This window comes from Ranitomeya variabilis, chromosome 5 (assembly GCF_051348905.1).
Source record: "Ranitomeya variabilis isolate aRanVar5 chromosome 5, aRanVar5.hap1, whole genome shotgun sequence".
Taxonomy (NCBI): domain Eukaryota; kingdom Metazoa; phylum Chordata; class Amphibia; order Anura; family Dendrobatidae; genus Ranitomeya; species Ranitomeya variabilis.
The window spans coordinates 500,905,385-500,924,648 of NC_135236.1; the positions used below are offsets into that span (position 1 = coordinate 500,905,385).

Below are 19,264 nucleotides of genomic sequence, written 5' to 3' on the forward strand. Positions count from 1 at the left end.
GCTATTAATATCAGCCCGCAGCTGTCTGCCTAGCCTTTGCTGGTTGAATTTTACAGGGGGACCCCATGTACATTTTTTTCTGGCGTTCCCCTGTAAAATAGCCAGCAAACAGCTGTGAGCTGATATTAATAGCCTGGGAACATTTGACAATTTTATCCTTCCAAGAATATTAACATTAGCAGTCGGCTTTCCTTCTGCTAGTTATTAAATTTATGCTGAAGCCCCCCCTCCCCGCAATTTTTTTAAAATTTTTTTTTAAATAAACATAATGCATTGCACGCAGATTTCTGACAGTTGCTTTTTTGTTACAGCATATGTAGGTTAATTATGTTAATGCTCCTACATAGGCTAGTGTGTGTGTGTGTGTCTTTATTTAATTATTAATGAGGGTATCTGGCTGAAGAGATTGAACAAGGAAATGACATCACAATTCTTTTTTTTTTAATAATAAATCTTTATTTAGCTCTATGGATTTACAAAAATGCATGAAAAAACGCAAGAAAAACACATAAAAAGGCATAAAAAACACGGGTATTTTTCAGCTGCGTTTTTGTGCCAAGAGATGTATTTATTCACAAAAAACATCCAGGTCTGGCTAACACTAACACTGAGACCTGCTTAAAATTCTCTACCAGTAGGTGCCCCAACTTGCGTGCTACATGAAGATACTGCCGCCAGTGTTACTTGCTTGCTCTAAATGTGCTACCTTGCAAATCTGCTTTTGCACACACACCCGATGGTGACCAGAACTGACTGAGGGTGTCCTATATTTTCTCTAACTCAACAAGGACTTACTATAAAAACAGGAATTAACCCCTGGTGCTCATCCACTTCTCCCCAACTATTGGCTGGCCCTACAGTTAACTCTGTCCACCCCTGTATACAGGAAAACTGCAGGTCACATAAAGGTAAAAACACATAAAACCATAGGTCATATTAACTATACAGTCAGAAGTCTTCAGGGAGGGTGTTCAGAACTCTTCTCCACCTTTACAGGAGAGATACTGAAGTCACTTCCCAATGTAAGTCTATGAGAGTCAGAAGGAGACTCTCATAGACTTACTTTGATAGCTTGTGATGTGACCATTACCTCTGACTTCTGGTCAGTCAGAAGTTGCACTCACAAGATGAGAGATTGGGACAGGAACAGCATCAGGAACAGTTGAAGACAGTGGCTGGTAAGTATAAGACTAAGGCCAGAGAACTTACATTAGTACCATCACTCAAGTGTTAAAATATAAAAAATGCTGGGGTGGTGCCTTAAAGGCTAATTTGGTGGAAACGGGTATGTAGGGGAATATGGGAAACTGGTGCTCAAGCAGAAAGTTTGTTGTGATCAAGCTATATTAGAAAATGACCTTATTAAATACCGCAATTCAATAATTTATAGTATTATGTTATAGTATATTAGCTATTGCATAATTCGTTTCCTGCACTTCACTGCAGAGCCAACCCTATACTGAATGCTGATATAGACCTGGGCTTCGATTTGTCAAGTGCTAGCAGTGACAGTATCAGGTAAGACTTAGAATTGCTCTTATACAGTAAATTCTGTTAAATGAGAAAGCAATTGTATAGTCCTATTTGCTCTTTCTGTACAATGCATTTGTGTTAATATTACATACCGTAGTCATTTTTGGCTTCAGGTATGAGATTAATAACAATGGGCAAACCATCAACATTTTGGACACAATCTGTTCTTTACTTGATGTATTTTCATATTTCCAAAGATTGAAACTTTGCTTTTAGTTGATGTTCACTCATTAAATTATACATCATTTTACTAAACTTAATTATATCATTGTTCCCTAAGGATTTGTGAGTATACACCAGCCATACCAGAAGCAGAATAATCCTAGCTGATCGGGAAAAGTTTGGGTGTGGAAGGGTGGTGGGTTGGAGGACACTGTAACTTTAATGAAGAGGTTGTCATGAAAAAGATTTTTTTAAATTCAAATTTTCTTAAGTAAAAATTCGGTTCAATCTGCTGATACAATGTTATAGAACTGGGAGAGACAATCAGATTGATATATAGTTTTGTGACAAAATATTCAGTATATCCTGTGTTTTCATCATTTAACCCCTTCATGACGGAGGTATCTTCATTTTTGCGTTTTTTGTTTTTTGCTCACCTTCTTCCCAGAGCCATAACTTGTTTATTTTTTGGTCAATATGGCCATATGGGGGCTTGTTTTTTTGTGGGACAAGTTGTACTTGGACGACACCATTGGTTTTAACATATGGTGTACTGGAAAATGGGAAAAAATTCCAAGTGCGGTGAAATGGCAAAAAAAAGTGCAATTCCACAATTGTTTTTTGTTTTGATTTTTTATTATGTTCACTAAATGTTAAAACTGACCAGCCATTATGATTCTCCAGTTCATTACGAGTTCATAGACACCAAACATGTCTGGGTTCTTTTTTTATCTAAGTGATGAAAAAGAATTCCAAAGTTTGTTAAATAAAAAAAATTATGCCATTTTCCGACACCCGTAGCATCTCCATTTTTCGTGTTCTCGGGTTGGCTGAGGGCGTATTTTTTGCGTGTCGAGGTGATTTTTCAATGGTACCATTTTAGTGCAAATAAGATCTTTTGATTGCCCGTTACTGCATTTTAATGCAGTGCTGCGGTGACCAAAAAAATCATAATTTGGGCTTTTTTACTTTTTTTCTTGCTACACCATCAGGTTAATTCTTTCTTTAAATTGATAGATTGATTCTGAAGGCAGCGATACCAAATATGTGTATATTTGTTTTTTTATTGTTTTTTTTTTTTGAATGGGGCAAAAGGGGGGTGATTTGAACTTATATATATATATATATATATATATATATATATATATATATATATATATATACAGGTCCTTCTCAAAAAATTAGCATATAGTGTTAAATTTCATTATTTACCATAATGTAATGATTACAATTAAACTTTCATATATTATAGATTCATTATCCACCAACTGAAATTTGTCAGGTCTTTTCTTGTTTTAATACTGATGATTTTGGCCTACAACTCCTGATAACCCAAAAAACCTGTCTCAATAAATTAGCATATCAAGAAAAGATTCTCTAAACGACCTATTACCCTAATCTTCTGAATCAACTAATTAACTCAAAACACATGCAAAAGATACCTGAGGCTTTTAAAAACTCCCTGCCTGGTTCATTACTCAAAACCCCCATCATGGGTAAGACTAGCGACCTGACAGATGTCAAGAAGGCCATCATTGACACCCTCAAGCAAGAGGGTAAGACCCAGAAAGAAATTTCTCAACTAATAGGCTGTTCCCAGAGTGCTGTATCAAGGCACCTCAATGGTAAGTCTGTTGGAAGGAAACAATGTGGCAGAAAACGCTGTACAACGAGAAGAGGTGACCGGACCCTGAGGAAGATTGTGGAGAAGGACCGATTCCAGACCTTGGGGAACCTGAGGAAGCAGTGGACTGAGTCCACTGTGTGCAGGAAATGGGCTACAGGTGCCGCATTCCCCAGGTAAAGCCACTTTTGAACCATAAACAGCGGCAGAAGCGCCTGACCTGGGCTACAGAGAAGCAGCACTGGACTGTTGCTAAGTGGTCCCAAGTACTTTTTTCTGATGAAAGCAAATTTTGCATGTCATTCGGAAATCAAGGTGCCAGAGTCTGGAGGAAGACTGGGGAGAAGGAAATGCCAAAATGCCTGAAGTCCAGTGTCAAGTACCCACAGTCAGTGATGGTGTGGGGTGCCATGTCAGCTGCTGGTGTTGGTCCACTGTGTTTCATCAAGGGCAGGGTCAATGCAGCTAGCTATCAGGAGATTTTGGAGCACTTCATGCTTCCATCGGCTGAAATGCTTTATGGAGATGAAGATTTCATTTTTCAGCACGACCTGGCACCTGCTCACAGTGCCAAAACCACTGGTAAATGGTTTACTGACCATGGTATTACTGTGCTCAATTGGCCTGCCAACTCTCCTGACCTGAACCCCATAGAGAATCTGTGGGATATTGTGAAGAGAAAGTTGAGAGACGCAAGACCCAACACTCTGGATGAGCTTAAGGCCGCTATTGAAGCATCCTGGGCCTCCATAACATCTCAGCAGTGTCACAGGCTGATTGCCTCCATGCCACGCCGCATTGAAGCAGTCATTTCTGCCAAAGGATTCCCGACCAAGTATTGAGTGCATAACTGAACATTATTATTTGATGTTTTTTTTGTTTGTTATTAAAAAACACTTTTATTTGATTGGACGGGTGAAATATGCTAATTTATTGAGACAGGTTTTTTGGGTTATCAGGAGTTGTAGGCCAAAATCATCAGTATTAAAACAATAAAAGACCTGACAAATTTCAGTTGGTGGATAATGAATCTATAATATATGAAAGTTTAATTGTAATCATTACATTATGGTAAATAATGAAATTTAACACTATATGCTAATTTTTTGAGAAGGACCTGTACATACTGTATGTATATATATATATATAATATAACGGTGGGAGCGTCACTCTGTCCGAAGCCTTTATAGACTGCGCAAGCGCGACGCACAGCGCCTGCGCAGTCTGGACCAGAACTTACTTATCCCCCGACCCAATATACCGGCCATGGGGGCTCCACACACCCGCGTATCAGCCATAATATAGCGGCCATGGGGGCTCCGTGCTCTGCAGCTCCGGTCAGGGTAGATACAGAGCCCAGCGGAGCACCAGGTCCTTCGATGATGTCAACAGCATGTGACCAGTGACGCGAGTGGGTGGAGTCAGCCCTCGCAGTGCTGGCTGCAGGGGTGCTGTATCCATTATAGCCAGCGCCGCACTCAGGCAGTAAGTACAGCCACACTCACGCAGTACAGCCACACTCAGCCACACTCACACAGTACAGCCACACTCACGGAGTACAGCCACACTCAGCCGCACTCACACAGTACAGCCACACTCGCCCGCACTCACACAGTACAGCCACACTCAGCTGCACTCACACAGTACAGCCACACTTGCCAGCACTCACACAGTACAGCCACACTTGCCAGCACTCACACAGTACAGCCACACTCAGCCGCACTCACACAGTACAGCCACACTCGCCCACACTCACACAGTACAGCCACACTCAGCCACACTCACACAGTACAGCCACACTCGCAGAGTAGAGCCACACTCAGCCGCACTCACGCAGTACAGCCACACTCAGCCACACTCACGCAGTACAGCCACACTCAGCCGCACTCACACAGTACAGCCACACTCAGCCGCACTCACGCAGTACAGCCACACTCAGCTGCACTCACGCAGTACAGCCACACTCAGCCGCACTCACGCAGTAGAGCCACACTCAGCCACACCCACACAGTACAGCCACACTCAGCCACACTCACGCAGTACAGACACACTCAGCCGCACTCACACAGTACAGCCACACTCGCCCGCACTCACACAGTACAGCCACACTCACACAGTACAGCCACACTCAGCCCCACTCACACAGTACAGCCACTCTCAGCCTCACTCACACAGTACAGCCACACTTGCCAGCACTCACACAGTACAGCCACACTTGCCAGCACTCACTCAGTACAGCCACACTCAGCCGCACTCACACAGTACAGCCACACTCGCCCGCACTCACACAGTACAGCCACACTCAGCCACACTCACACAGTACAGCCACACTCGCAGAGTAGAGCCACACTCAGCCGCACTCACGCAGTACAGCCACACTCAGCCGCAGTCACGCAGTATAGCCACACTCAGCCACACTCACGCAGTACAGCCACACTCAGCTGCACTCACGCAGTACAGCCACACTCAGCCGCACTCATGCAGTAGAGCCACACTCAGCCACACCCACACAGTACAGCCACACTCAGCCACACTCACGCAGTACAGACACACTCAGCCGCACTCACGCAGTACAGCCACGCTCAGTATAGCCACACTCAGGCAGTACAACCACACTCAGCCGCACTCAGGCAGTACAGCCACACTCAGTATATCTGCACTCAGGCAGTAAGTACAGCCACACTCACGCAGTACAGCCACACTCAGCCGCACTCACACAGCACAGCCACACTCAGCCGCACTCACACAGTACAGCCACACTCACACAGTACAGCCACACTCAGCTGCACTCACACAGTACAGCCACACTCACACAGTACAGCCACACTCAGCCACACTCACGCAGTACAGCCACACTCAGCCGCACTCACGCAGTACAGCCACGCTCAGCTGCACTCACACAGTACAGCCACACTCACCCGCATGCAGTGCAGCCGCACTCACACAGTACAGCCACACTCACACAGTACAGCCACACTCAGCCACATGCACACAGTACAGCCACATGCAGTACAGCCACACTCAGCCGCCCTCACACAGTACAGCCACACTCGCACAATAGAGCCACACTCAGCCGTACTCACGCAGTAGAGTCACACTCAGCCGCACTCAAGCAGTACATCCACACTCAGCTGCACTCACACAGTACAGCCACACAGTACAGCCACACTCATGCAGTACAGCCACACTCAGCCACACTGACACAGTAAAGCCACACTCAGCTGCACTCACACAGTACAGCCACACTCACACAGTACAGCCACACTCAGCCGCACACACACAGTACAGCCACACTCAGCCACACGCAGTACAGCTGCACTCACACAGTACAGCCGCACTCACACAGTACAGCCACACTCACACAGTACAGCCACACTCACACAGTACAGCCACACTCGCACAGTAGAGCCACACTCAGCCGCACTCACACAGTACAGCCACACTCAGCCGCACACACACAGTACAGCCACACTCAGCCACACGCAGTACAGCTGCAATCACACAGTACAGCCGCACTCACACAGTACAGCCACACTCACACAGTACAGCCACACTCACACAGTAGAGCCACACTCGCACAGTAGAGCCACACTCAGCCGCACTCACACAGTACAGCCACACTCAGCTGCACTCACGCAGTACAGCCACACTCAGCCGCACTCACACAGTACAGCCACACTCAGCCGCACTCACGCAGTAGAGCCACATACTCAGCCACACTAACACAGTACAGCCACACTCAGCCACACTCACGCAGTACAGCCACACTCACGGAGTACAGCCACACTCAGCCGCACTCACACAGTACAGCCACACTCGCCCGCACTCACACAGTACAGCCACACTCAGCTGCACTCACACAGTACAGCCACACTCAGCTGCACTCACACAGTACAGCCACACTCGCCCGCACTCACACAGTACAGCCACACTCAGCTGCACTCACACAGTACAGCCACACTTGCCAGCACTCACACAGTACAGCCACACTTGCCAGCACTCACACAGTACAGCCACACTCAGCCGCACTCACACAGTACAGCCACACTCGCCCACACTCACACAGTACAGCCACACTCAGCCACACTCACACAGTACAGCCACACTCGCAGAGTAGAGCCACACTCAGCCGCACTCACGCAGTACAGCCACACTCAGCCACACTCACGCAGTACAGCCACACTCAGCCGCACTCACACAGTACAGCCACACTCAGCCGCACTCACGCAGTACAGCCACACTCAGCTGCACTCACGCAGTACAGCCACACTCAGCCGCACTCACGCAGTAGAGCCACACTCAGCCACACCCACACAGTACAGCCACACTCAGCCACACTCACGCAGTACAGACACACTCAGCCGCACTCACACAGTACAGCCACACTCGCCCGCACTCACACAGTACAGCCACACTCACACAGTACAGCCACACTCAGCCCCACTCACACAGTACAGCCACACTCAGCCTCACTCACACAGTACAGCCACACTTGCCAGCACTCACACAGTACAGCCACACTTGCCAGCACTCACTCAGTACAGCCACACTCAGCCGCACTCACACAGTACAGCCACACTCGCCCGCACTCACACAGTACAGCCACACTCAGCCACACTCACACAGTACAGCCACACTCGCAGAGTAGAGCCACACTCAGCCGCACTCACGCAGTACAGCCACACTCAGCCGCAGTCACGCAGTATAGCCACACTCAGCCACACTCACGCAGTACAGCCACACTCAGCTGCACTCACGCAGTACAGCCACACTCAGCCGCACTCATGCAGTAGAGCCACACTCAGCCACACCCACACAGTACAGCCACACTCAGCCACACTCACGCAGTACAGACACACTCAGCCGCACTCACGCAGTACAGCCACGCTCAGTATAGCCACACTCAGGCAGTACAACCACACTCAGCCGCACTCAGGCAGTACAGCCACACTCAGTATATCTGCACTCAGGCAGTAAGTACAGCCACACTCACGCAGTACAGCCACACTCAGCCGCACTCACACAGCACAGCCACACTCAGCCGCACTCACACAGTACAGCCACACTCACACAGTACAGCCACACTCAGCTGCACTCACACAGTACAGCCACACTCACACAGTACAGCCACACTCAGCCACACTCACGCAGTACAGCCACACTCAGCCGCACTCACGCAGTACAGCCACGCTCAGCTGCACTCACACAGTACAGCCACACTCACCCGCATGCAGTGCAGCCGCACTCACACAGTACAGCCACACTCACACAGTACAGCCACACTCAGCCACATGCACACAGTACAGCCACATGCAGTACAGCCACACTCAGCCGCCCTCACACAGTACAGCCACACTCGCACAATAGAGCCACACTCAGCCGTACTCACGCAGTAGAGTCACACTCAGCCGCACTCAAGCAGTACATCCACACTCAGCTGCACTCACACAGTACAGCCACACAGTACAGCCACACTCATGCAGTACAGCCACACTCAGCCACACTGACACAGTAAAGCCACACTCAGCTGCACTCACACAGTACAGCCACACTCACACAGTACAGCCACACTCAGCCGCACACACACAGTACAGCCACACTCAGCCACACGCAGTACAGCTGCACTCACACAGTACAGCCGCACTCACACAGTACAGCCACACTCACACAGTACAGCCACACTCACACAGTACAGCCACACTCGCACAGTAGAGCCACACTCAGCCGCACTCACACAGTACAGCCACACTCAGCCGCACACACACAGTACAGCCACACTCAGCCACACGCAGTACAGCTGCAATCACACAGTACAGCCGCACTCACACAGTACAGCCACACTCACACAGTACAGCCACACTCACACAGTAGAGCCACACTCGCACAGTAGAGCCACACTCAGCCGCACTCACACAGTACAGCCACACTCAGCTGCACTCACGCAGTACAGCCACACTCAGCCGCACTCACACAGTACAGCCACACTCAGCCGCACTCACGCAGTAGAGCCACATACTCAGCCACACTAACACAGTACAGCCACACTCAGCCACACTCACGCAGTACAGCCACACTCAGCCGCACTCACGCAGTACAGCCACACTCAGCTGCACTCACACAGTACAGCCACACTCGCACAGTACAGCCACACTCAGCCGCACTCGCGCAGTACAGCCAAACTCAGCCGCACTCATGCAGTAGAGCCACATTCAGCCGCACTCACGCAGTAGAGCCACACTCAGCCACACTCGCACAGTACAGCCACACTCAGCCCCACTCACACATTACAGCCACACTCAGCCGCTCTCATGCAGTACAGCCATGCTCAATATAGCCTCACTCAGACAGTACAGCCGAACTCAGTATAGTCGAACTCATGCAGTACAGCCACGCTCAGTATAGCCGAATTCAGGCAGTACAGCCGCACTCAGGCAGTTCAACTGCACTCAGTATAGCCGCGCTTAGGCAGTATAGCCGCGCTTAGACAGTATAGCCCCACTCTGGCAGTATAGCGGCACTCAGGCAGTATAGCCGCACTCAGGCAGTATAGCCACACTCAGGCAGGATATCCGCACTCAGGCAGTACAGCGACACTCAGTATAGCCACGCTCAAGCATTAAAGCCGCACTCAGGCAGTTCAACTGCACTCAGTATAGCCGCACTAAGGCAGTATAGCCGCACTCAGGCAGTATAGCCGCACTCAGGCAGTATAGCCGCATTCAGCACAGTCGCACCCAGCACAGTCGCACTCAGCACAGTCACACTCAACACAGTCACACTCAGCACAGTCGCACTCAGCACAGTCGCACTCAGCACAGTCGCACCCAGGCAGTAGAGCCGGAGAGAGAAAGATGGGAGCAACATATGGCAGAATGGAAACAGGAACCGGCAGAATGGGTGCAGAACATTACAACAGAATGGGGGCACAGGATGGGAGCAGCACATGACAGAATGGTTGCGCAGGATGGGAGCACCAGATGACAAAATGGGGGCGCAGGATGGGAACAGCACATGTCAGAATGGTTGCGCACGATGGGAGCACCACATGACAGGATGGGGGCAGGATGGGAGCAGCACATGACAGAATGGTTGCGCAGGATGGGAGCAGCACATGACAGAATGGGGGTGCAGGATGGGAGCAGCACATGAGAGGATGCGGGCACAGGATGGGAGCAGCACATGACAGAATGGGGGCGCACACATGACAGGATGGGGTGCAGGATAGGAGCAGCACATGACAGGATGGGGGTGCAGGATGGGAGCAGCAAATGACAAGACTGGGGTGCAGGATGGGAGCACATGACAGGATGGGGACGCAGGATGGAGCAGCACATGACAGGATGGGGATGCAGGTTGGAGCAGCACATGACAGGATGGGGGCACAGGATGGGAGCAGCACATGACAGAATGGGGGTGCACACATGACAGGATGGGGTGCAGGATAGGAGCAGCACATGACAGGATGGGGGCGCAGGATGGGAGCACATGACAGGATGGGGACGCAGGATGGAGCAGCACATAACAGGATGGGGACGCAGGTTGGAGCAGCACATGACAGGATGGGGGCCCAGGGTGGAGCAGCACATGACAGGATGGGCGCGCAGGATGGAGCAGCACATGACAGGATGGGGGCACAGGATGGAGCAGCACATGACAGGATGGTGACGCAGGATGGAGCAGCACATGACAGGATGGGGGAGCAAGATGGGAGCAGCACATACCAGGATGGAGACCATATACCAATATAAATGCTCGCCACCCGGGTCAATAGCTAGTATGTGTATATATATATATATATATATATATATATATATATATATATATATAAATATTTTTATTTATTTATATATATATATATTTAAATAATATATTGCTCAAAAAAATAAAGGGAACACTAAAATACAACATCCTAGATATCACTGAATTAAATATTTCAGTTGCAAATCTTTATTCATTACATAGTGAAATGTGTTGAGAACAATAAAACATAAAAATGATCAATGTAAATCAAAATGAATATCCCATGGAGGTTTGGATTTGGAATGATACTCAAAATCAAAGTGGAAAATCAAATTACAGGCTGATCCAACTTCAGTGGAAATGCCTCAAGACAAGGAAATGATGTCCATTTGTGTGATTGTTGCCTCCATGTGCCTGTATGACCTCCCTACAATGCCTGGGCATGCTCCTGATGAGGCGGTGGATGGTTTCCTGAGGGATCTTCTCCCAGACCTGGACTAAAGCATCCGCCAACTCCTGGACAGTCTGTGGTGCAATGTGACGTTGGTGGATGGTCCGAGACATGATGTCTCAGATGTGTTCAATCGGTTTCAGGTCTGGGGAATGGGAGGGCCAGTCCATAGCTTCAATGCCTTCATCTTGTAGGAACTGCTGACACACTCCAGCCATTGTCCTGCATTAGGAGGAACCCAGGGCCAACCGCACCAGCATGTGGTCTCACAAGTGGTCTGAGGATCTCATCTTGGTACCTAATGGCAGTCAGGCTACCTCTGGCGAGCACACGAAGGGCTGTGCGGCCCTCCAAAAAAATGCCACCCCACACCATTACTGACCCACTGCCAAACCGGTCATGCTGAAGGATGTTGCAGGGGGCAGATCGCTCTCCACGGCATCTCCAGACTCTGTCACGTCTGTCACACGTGCTCAGTGTGAACCTGCTTTCATCTGTGAAGAGCACAGGGCGCCAGTGGCAAATTTGCCAATTCTGGTGTACTGTGGCAAATGCCAAGCGTCCTGCACGGTGTTGGGCTGTGAGCACAACCCCCCATCTGTGGACATCGAACACTCAGACCATCCTCATGGAGTTGGTTTCTAACCATTTGTGTAGACACATGCACATTTGTGGCCTCCTGGAGGTCATTTTGCAGGGCTCTGGCAGTGCTCCTCCTGTTCCTCCTTGCACAAAGGCTGAGGTAGTGATCCTGCTGCTGGGCTGTTGCCCTCCAACGGCCCCCTCCACATCTCCTGGTGTACTGGTCTGTCTCCTGGTAGCGCCTCCAGCCTCTGGACACTACGCTGACAGACACAGTAAACCTTCTTGCCACAGCTAGCATTGATGTGCCATCCTGAATGAGCTGCACTACCTGAGCCATTTGTGTGGGTTGTAGAGTCTGTCTCATGCTACCAGGAGTGTGAAAGCACAACCAGCATTCAAAAGTGACCAAAATATCAGCCAGAAAACATTGGTACTGAAATGTGTGTCTTGATATTTGCCAGTAATTTCCATCTGTTGTCTATTCCATTTGCACAATGGCATGTGAAATTGATTGTCAAACAGTGTTTCTTCCTAAGTGGACAGTTTGATTTCACAGAAGTTTGATTTACTTGGAGTTATATTCTGTTGTTTAAGTGTTCCCTTTATTTTTTTGAGCGGTGTGTATATACTGTGTGTATATATATATATATATATATATATATATATATATATATATATACCGTATATAATCGAGTGTAACCCATTTTTTTAGGCTGAAAGTGCCCCTCTCCGCTTGTACTCGGGTCATTGTCCCAGGGGGTCGGTGGGGGAGGGGGAGCGGCAGGAGTGGCTGCTGTCACATCATACTCACCTGCTCCAGGTGCTGTCTCTGCACTTCCCTGCTTCTCCGATGGTCTCCGGTGTCCGCAGCTCTTCCTATGTTCAGCGGTCACGTGGTACCGCTCATTAAAGTAATGAATATGGACGCGACTCCACTCCCATAGGCGTGGAGCGCATATTCATTACTTTAATGAGCGGTACCATGTGACCGCTGAACACAGGAACAAGTTGCCGGCGCACACCGGAGACCATCGGAAAAGCAAGGACATACAGAGAGATCGTGCCAGGAGGGGGTGAGTATGACAGGGGAGGGTGAGCCATGCGATACTCACCTGTCCCCGTTCCACCGCCGGGCTCTGTCTTTCGCATCCTCTGGCTGTGACATTCAGGTTAGAGGGTGCGATGACGTGTTTAGTGTGTGCCCTCTGCCTGAACAGTCACTGCAGAGACCCGGAAGACACAGCGGTGCGTGGCAGTGGAACGAAGATAGGTGAATCTCGCAAGTGCCGGGGGCCTGAGCCAGCGGCGACACCGACACCTGGCTCCCAGCGTTGAGAAGTGAGTATGTTATTTTTTTTTAATCACAGCAGCAGCATACGGGGCACATTATTCTATGGAGCATCTTATGGGGCCATCAACCTTTGTGCAGCATTATATGGGGCATAATATTCTATGGAGCATCTTATGGGGCCATCAACCTTTGTGCTGTATTATATGGGGCATAATATTCTATAAAGCATCTAATGGGGCCATCATCCTTTGTGAAGCTTTTATATGAAGCATAATATTCTATGGGGCCATCAACCTTTGTGCAGCATTATATGGGGCATAATATTCTATGGAATATCTTATGGGGCCATCAACCTTTGTGCAGCATTATATGGGGCATAATATTCTATGGAGCATCTTATGGGGCCATCAACCTTTGGGCAGCATTATATGGGGCATAATATTCTATGGAACATCTTATGGAGCCATCATTAACCTTTTATGCAGCATTATTTGTGGCTTCTGATTTAATATGGATATTCAAAAACACTTAACCTACTGATGTCTCAATTAATTTTATTTTGATTGGTATCTATTTTTATTTTTGAAATTTATCAGTAGCTGCTACATTTCCCACCCTAGGCTTATACTCGAGTCAATAAGTTTTCCCAGTTTTTTGTGGCAAAATTAGGGGTCTTGGCTTATACTCGGGTCGGCTTATACTCAAGTATATACGGTATAGTTCCTTTAATATTTTTTAAAACTTTTTTTTGCTTTTTGCATGCTTCAATAATCTCCATGGGAGACTAGAAGCTGCCAAAACCCGGTCACCTCTGCTACATACAGGCGATGATCAGATCACCTGTATGTAGCAGAAATGCTCACCTGCTATGAACACCGACCACAAGGTGGCGCTCATAGCAGTCCATCACTGACAACCATAGAGGTCTGCTGGAGACCTCTGGTTGTCATGCCAACCCCTCGGCGTCCCATGATCATGTGACACGGGCGCTGATGGGTAGGATTTCTGGCGCGCTTGCCGGAAGCGCATGTTAATTGCAGCTGTCAAAGTTTGACGGGTTAACAGCAGAAGGTGGATCGCGATTCCTCCCGCTGATGTTTGCGGTACATGTCAGCTGTTGAAAACACCTGACATGCACCGGAGCCCACATCAAAGGGTGGGTGTCCGACATCGGTGTATTATTACGCCCGATGTCGGAAAGGATTAATCCTCTGATCTTTCTGGGATTTTGGGTCCTAAGCGTGCATACAGACAAATAGCTGTCAGTCACTGACGGGACCGCCTACTAGGTTGAAAATCCCAGAAAGAGCAAAGGATTAAATGATTAAAATACAGGATATGCTGAATATTTCCTCACAACGCTATATATCAATCTGCTCGGCTCTTCCTGCTTTATAACATGGTGCCTCATGATTGAGCTACATCTTCCTGGTGACAGGGTCCCTTAAAAGGTATTTAAATGGAATGTTCCTACCAAGAGAGATTAATTTCCCTGCAAATGGAATTTTCTCATATTTATTGAATGTAAGTGGAACAAGTATAATTAGCATACTTTTATGGTCTATACAATGTAAATTGTTTAGTGGGATTTTCCACTAACCTGCTTTTCTTTAGAAAAATGTAATTAATTTTGTAGTACATTTTGCCCTTGTTTTTATTTAAAAATGTGAATGTAAGAAAACATTCACATCTAACAATTCACATCTAAGGAACAATTAAGCACTCTAATATTTGTGCTTAATTGTTCCTTATTGGTTAGATGAATGTTGGAGCCTATTATTAGTTTGTATAGATTTTTGGACCCATAAAGGATTATTGATATCTATCATCGTATGTAAACAATGTTGTCACACTATATAATATGTTTTACAGCGTTAATTCTGGTTATGCAAATATACTTGAACAGAAAAATCAGGTGAGTCACATGATATATTAAAACATCCAATTATTATCTACTTTACTTTCAATTTTTTGTGTATACCTTAGACTTCCTATGATCATGATGAGTATTATTTTATATTTATTAAGGAGGTTATTCAGAACTCGACATCTTAGGCTACTTTCACACTAGCGTTTTTTGGAATCCGTCGCAATCCATCGTTTTGGGTAAAAACGGATCCTGCAAATGTGCCTGCAGCAATGCATTTTTTGCCCATAGACTTGTATTGCCGACGGATCGCGACATATGGCCATAAGTTGCGTTCATCGTGCACTGGATGCGTCGGTATTTGGCGGACCGCCGGCACGAAAAAATGTTGAAGGGAATGTTTTTTCGTACGTCGGGTCCGCCATTTCCTACCGCGCATGTGTGGCCGGAACTCCACCCCCTCCTCCCTGGGACTTTACAATGGGCAGCGGATGCATTGAAAAACTGCATCTGCTGCCCACGTTGTCCCGAATTTTCACAACGTGCATCGGTACGGCACGCCGACGCTTAGCGACTGACCCGTACCGACGCAAAAGTAGCCTTAGCTGAGTCTCTAGGACTTATATTGATGGCCTATCCTTAGGATAGGTTGTCAATATCAGATCAGTGGGGGTTCATCACCTGGCTTCCCCGTCAATCAGCTGTTAGCTCCAGTGCTGGTGGCAGCCGGATGTGCTCAGTTGTGGAGCTGATCTACACAGTTCCGTCAACTGTATAGTGGCCGCAACTAGATACTGCAGGTTCACACTTATTCATTGCATCTGGATGGATCTATAGTTCACCATTGTGGTCACTGTATAGTTGACGAAGCTGTGTAGTTCTACTCTGTAAGGAGCACATCCGTCCACTGCCGGCACTGGGAACAGATGATCAGCAAGGGTGCCAGGTGTCACGCCCCATTGATCTTATATTGATGACCTATCCTAAGAATAGGCCATCAATATAAAGTACCTGTTAACCCCTTTAATGGCCTCATTTAACAGAAAAAAATAGGAACAATTGTTCTCAATTCCTGGACTAGAGCTACTCCTCTTTAGTCAGCGAAAAAGTGTTTCTTTTGCAGCAGCTCAGACAAAATTTGAATGCTGCAGGCGATCAGTGACTGCTGATTGGCTGCAGCACTAACATGACGCCCCTGCCAGAGTTTGATACTAGCAGTCTAGCAGGGAATGCAGTGCTGACTATGGCCTATTAGTGCCAATCTGGGAGGTATACGTTTTAATTTTTTTTTACCTCACTGGGCCTATTAATTAGGGGTTGTCCAGTGTTGGACGTGCTTTTTATCTATTAATAGCGCATAAACAGCAATACAGGATATTTATTAGCAATTTGCGACATTTCACCATAAAATGGCCCAAAATTTGGTGCAAATTTCTGGTGCAAAGTAAGCCAAGTAATAAATTGTGTAAACTTAGATGGACTTAAAAAATATGCCAGATTTATCAAACTGCATGAATTACTATGATACATATGGCGCATTTTAGATTGTCAAATGTAGGTTTTGCACTGTCTAAGAATTATTTATTATGCTTTGCTTACATAGCTCCATCATATTCAGCAGCACTTTACATAATCATCTCTGTCCTCATTGGGACTCACAATCTAAATTACCTATCAGTATGTCTTTGGGGTGGGGGAGGAAACCAGAAAACCCATAGGAAAACCAAACATGGGGAGAAAATACAAACTCCTTGCAGATGTTGTCTTTGGTGGGATTTGAATCCAGGACCCCAGGGCTGTGAAGCAAAGTGCTAACCACTGAGCCACCGTGCTGTCCAATTATTAAATAGTATTGAAAGATATGCCCCATGAAATGAGTGTGAGTATTTAAGCCTCAGGTCAACATAATGTACTTGAGAAAACAGCTATAAATATCTCACCATAGAAGAGATGGATTACATGCAGTAAATACATATAGAATAGGTAGATATATAGATGTCAGTGACAAATACAATTAGTACAGTGTGTGTGCAAAATACTGGACATGTATTTAATTCATAAACGATTATTTATTGGAAGAAAATGGCGTGGGCTCCCATGCAATTTTCAAAACTAGCAGAGGGAAAGCCAGCGACTGGGGGCAGATGTTTATAGCCTGGGAAAGGAGTAATTTCCATAGAGATTTCCAAGCTATTAATATCAGCTCACAGCTGTATATTTAGCCTTTACTGGCTATTAAAATAGGGGACCCCCCAAAAAAATGATGTAGGGTTCCCCCATAATTAATAACCAGCAAAGGCTAAGCAGACAGCTGCTGGCTGATATTAATAGCCTAGTAAGGGGTCATGGATATTGCCCCCCCTGGCTAAAAGCATCAGCACTCAGCAACCCCAGAAACAGCACATATCTAAGATGTGCCAATTATGGCACTTAGCCATGCTCTTCCCACTTGCCCTGTAGCGGCAGCAAGTGGGGTAATAGTTGGGGGGGTTGATGTCACCTTTGTATTGAAAGTTGACATCAAGCCTGGCTTAGTAATGGAGAGGTGTCAATAAGACACCTATCCATTGCTAATCCTATAGTTGGTACATGTTAAATAAAGACACAGCCAGAATAAAGTCTTTTAATGAAATAAAACACAACACAGTTTGACCATTTTATTGTTACTCCTAATCCATGTGACACCCTCGATCTCCTGTAATAAAAATAAATTAATAAACCAACAATATACCATACATGTCCATCGTTTTGTCCCACGCCATAATCCATAACTGGGATATATACCTTTTTTAACCAGGATGGTTCCAAGATGCGACCGCCCTAGCTGAAAACTACTGGTGAATGAGGAGATGCTGGGTGCGGAGCTTCAGTGACTCGCGGTGCCGTCAGTGAAGCTGTGCTCCCTCAAAGCCTGACCTGCGCTGTACTCTCGAGCGTGGGAAAATGTCAGTTCATTTTCCCACGCTCCAGAGGTCATCCAAGTTCAGCATGGCTGCTCCAAGAAAGCATGGCTTCATCAAGAAAAACACCTTTATGAGTTTTACCCTTTACATTGGCAATCTGAAATATCTGTAAGTGCTTTGTTTTATGTACATGGGATCCTCAAAATTTTTTTCTTCTTTTTGCAGGACATCAAAGACGATACAAGTTTCTCTAAAGATAGCGGAAATTGGGAAGAGCCTTTGGTGGCCGCTCTTAATGAAAGAGAAAACGTTACCTACAGCTCTAGACAGCTAAAGAACACTAAAACAACTCTAGACACCACTGATTTGTGATGTATTTATGTAATGGGACTTTAATCCTAAAGTCTATCTCAACTTCATACTGCGCAGTTTAAAACAATCGAAACACAATCCAGTTTTCAAACCACTTCATGCTGTGAAGAGATTGACTTCAATGTTTCTCAATAGAAATACTGAGGAAAGGGAAGGAAAAGGGCTGCCAATGTCTGTAATCACTGCATAATCTCTCATATGTCCAGTTCTGAGAACATCCAGTATACGTATGCATGAGAATAATATTGGCAGAATACCTGGAATATGAACCGCTGCACAAATGATTGTGTATGAATATTACTTGTAGCACTTTGCAAACTTTTTGATTTCTACCATTGCCATAAAAATAATTAAATGAATAAATAATATGAAAATATTGGATTGGTCTTGGAAAGGGATACAGTTTTATTTATTTATTATGCATTGCTTCTATAGCGCCATCATACCACACCCTATCAGTATGTCTTTGGGGTGTGGGAGGAAACCACAGTACCCAGAAGAAACCCATGCAAACACAGGGAGAACATACAAACACCTTGCAGATGTTTGTTATCCTTGGTGGGATTTGGACCCAGGTCCCCAAAACTGCAAAGCAACATTACTAACCGCTGAGCCACCATGCTGCCATTGTAGGTTGCAACTGGACATCATAAATTACATGACGTTATTTAAGACAAGAATGTCATTTGAATAACTATGTACTTCTGCATGCTGTGCTCAGAGTTAGGATGGGTAC

At 46.6% G+C, this 19,264-nt stretch overlaps 1 protein-coding gene across 1 annotated transcript in view; it reads left to right on the plus strand.

Moving 5' to 3' along the window:
* CDHR2 (cadherin related family member 2) overlaps positions 1–18,926 on the plus strand; it is a 239,739-nt gene extending 220,813 nt beyond the window's left edge. Inside the window, exons 30-32 of the mRNA XM_077265704.1 lie at positions 1,447–1,518; positions 15,259–15,301; positions 18,382–18,926. Of these exons, the coding sequence (XP_077121819.1) occupies positions 1,447–1,518; positions 15,259–15,301; positions 18,382–18,528 (262 nt within the window). The 3' untranslated portion in view covers positions 18,529–18,926. The remainder of the gene's footprint in view (positions 1–1,446; positions 1,519–15,258; positions 15,302–18,381) is intronic.
* Positions 18,927–19,264: the final 338 nt, after the last annotated feature.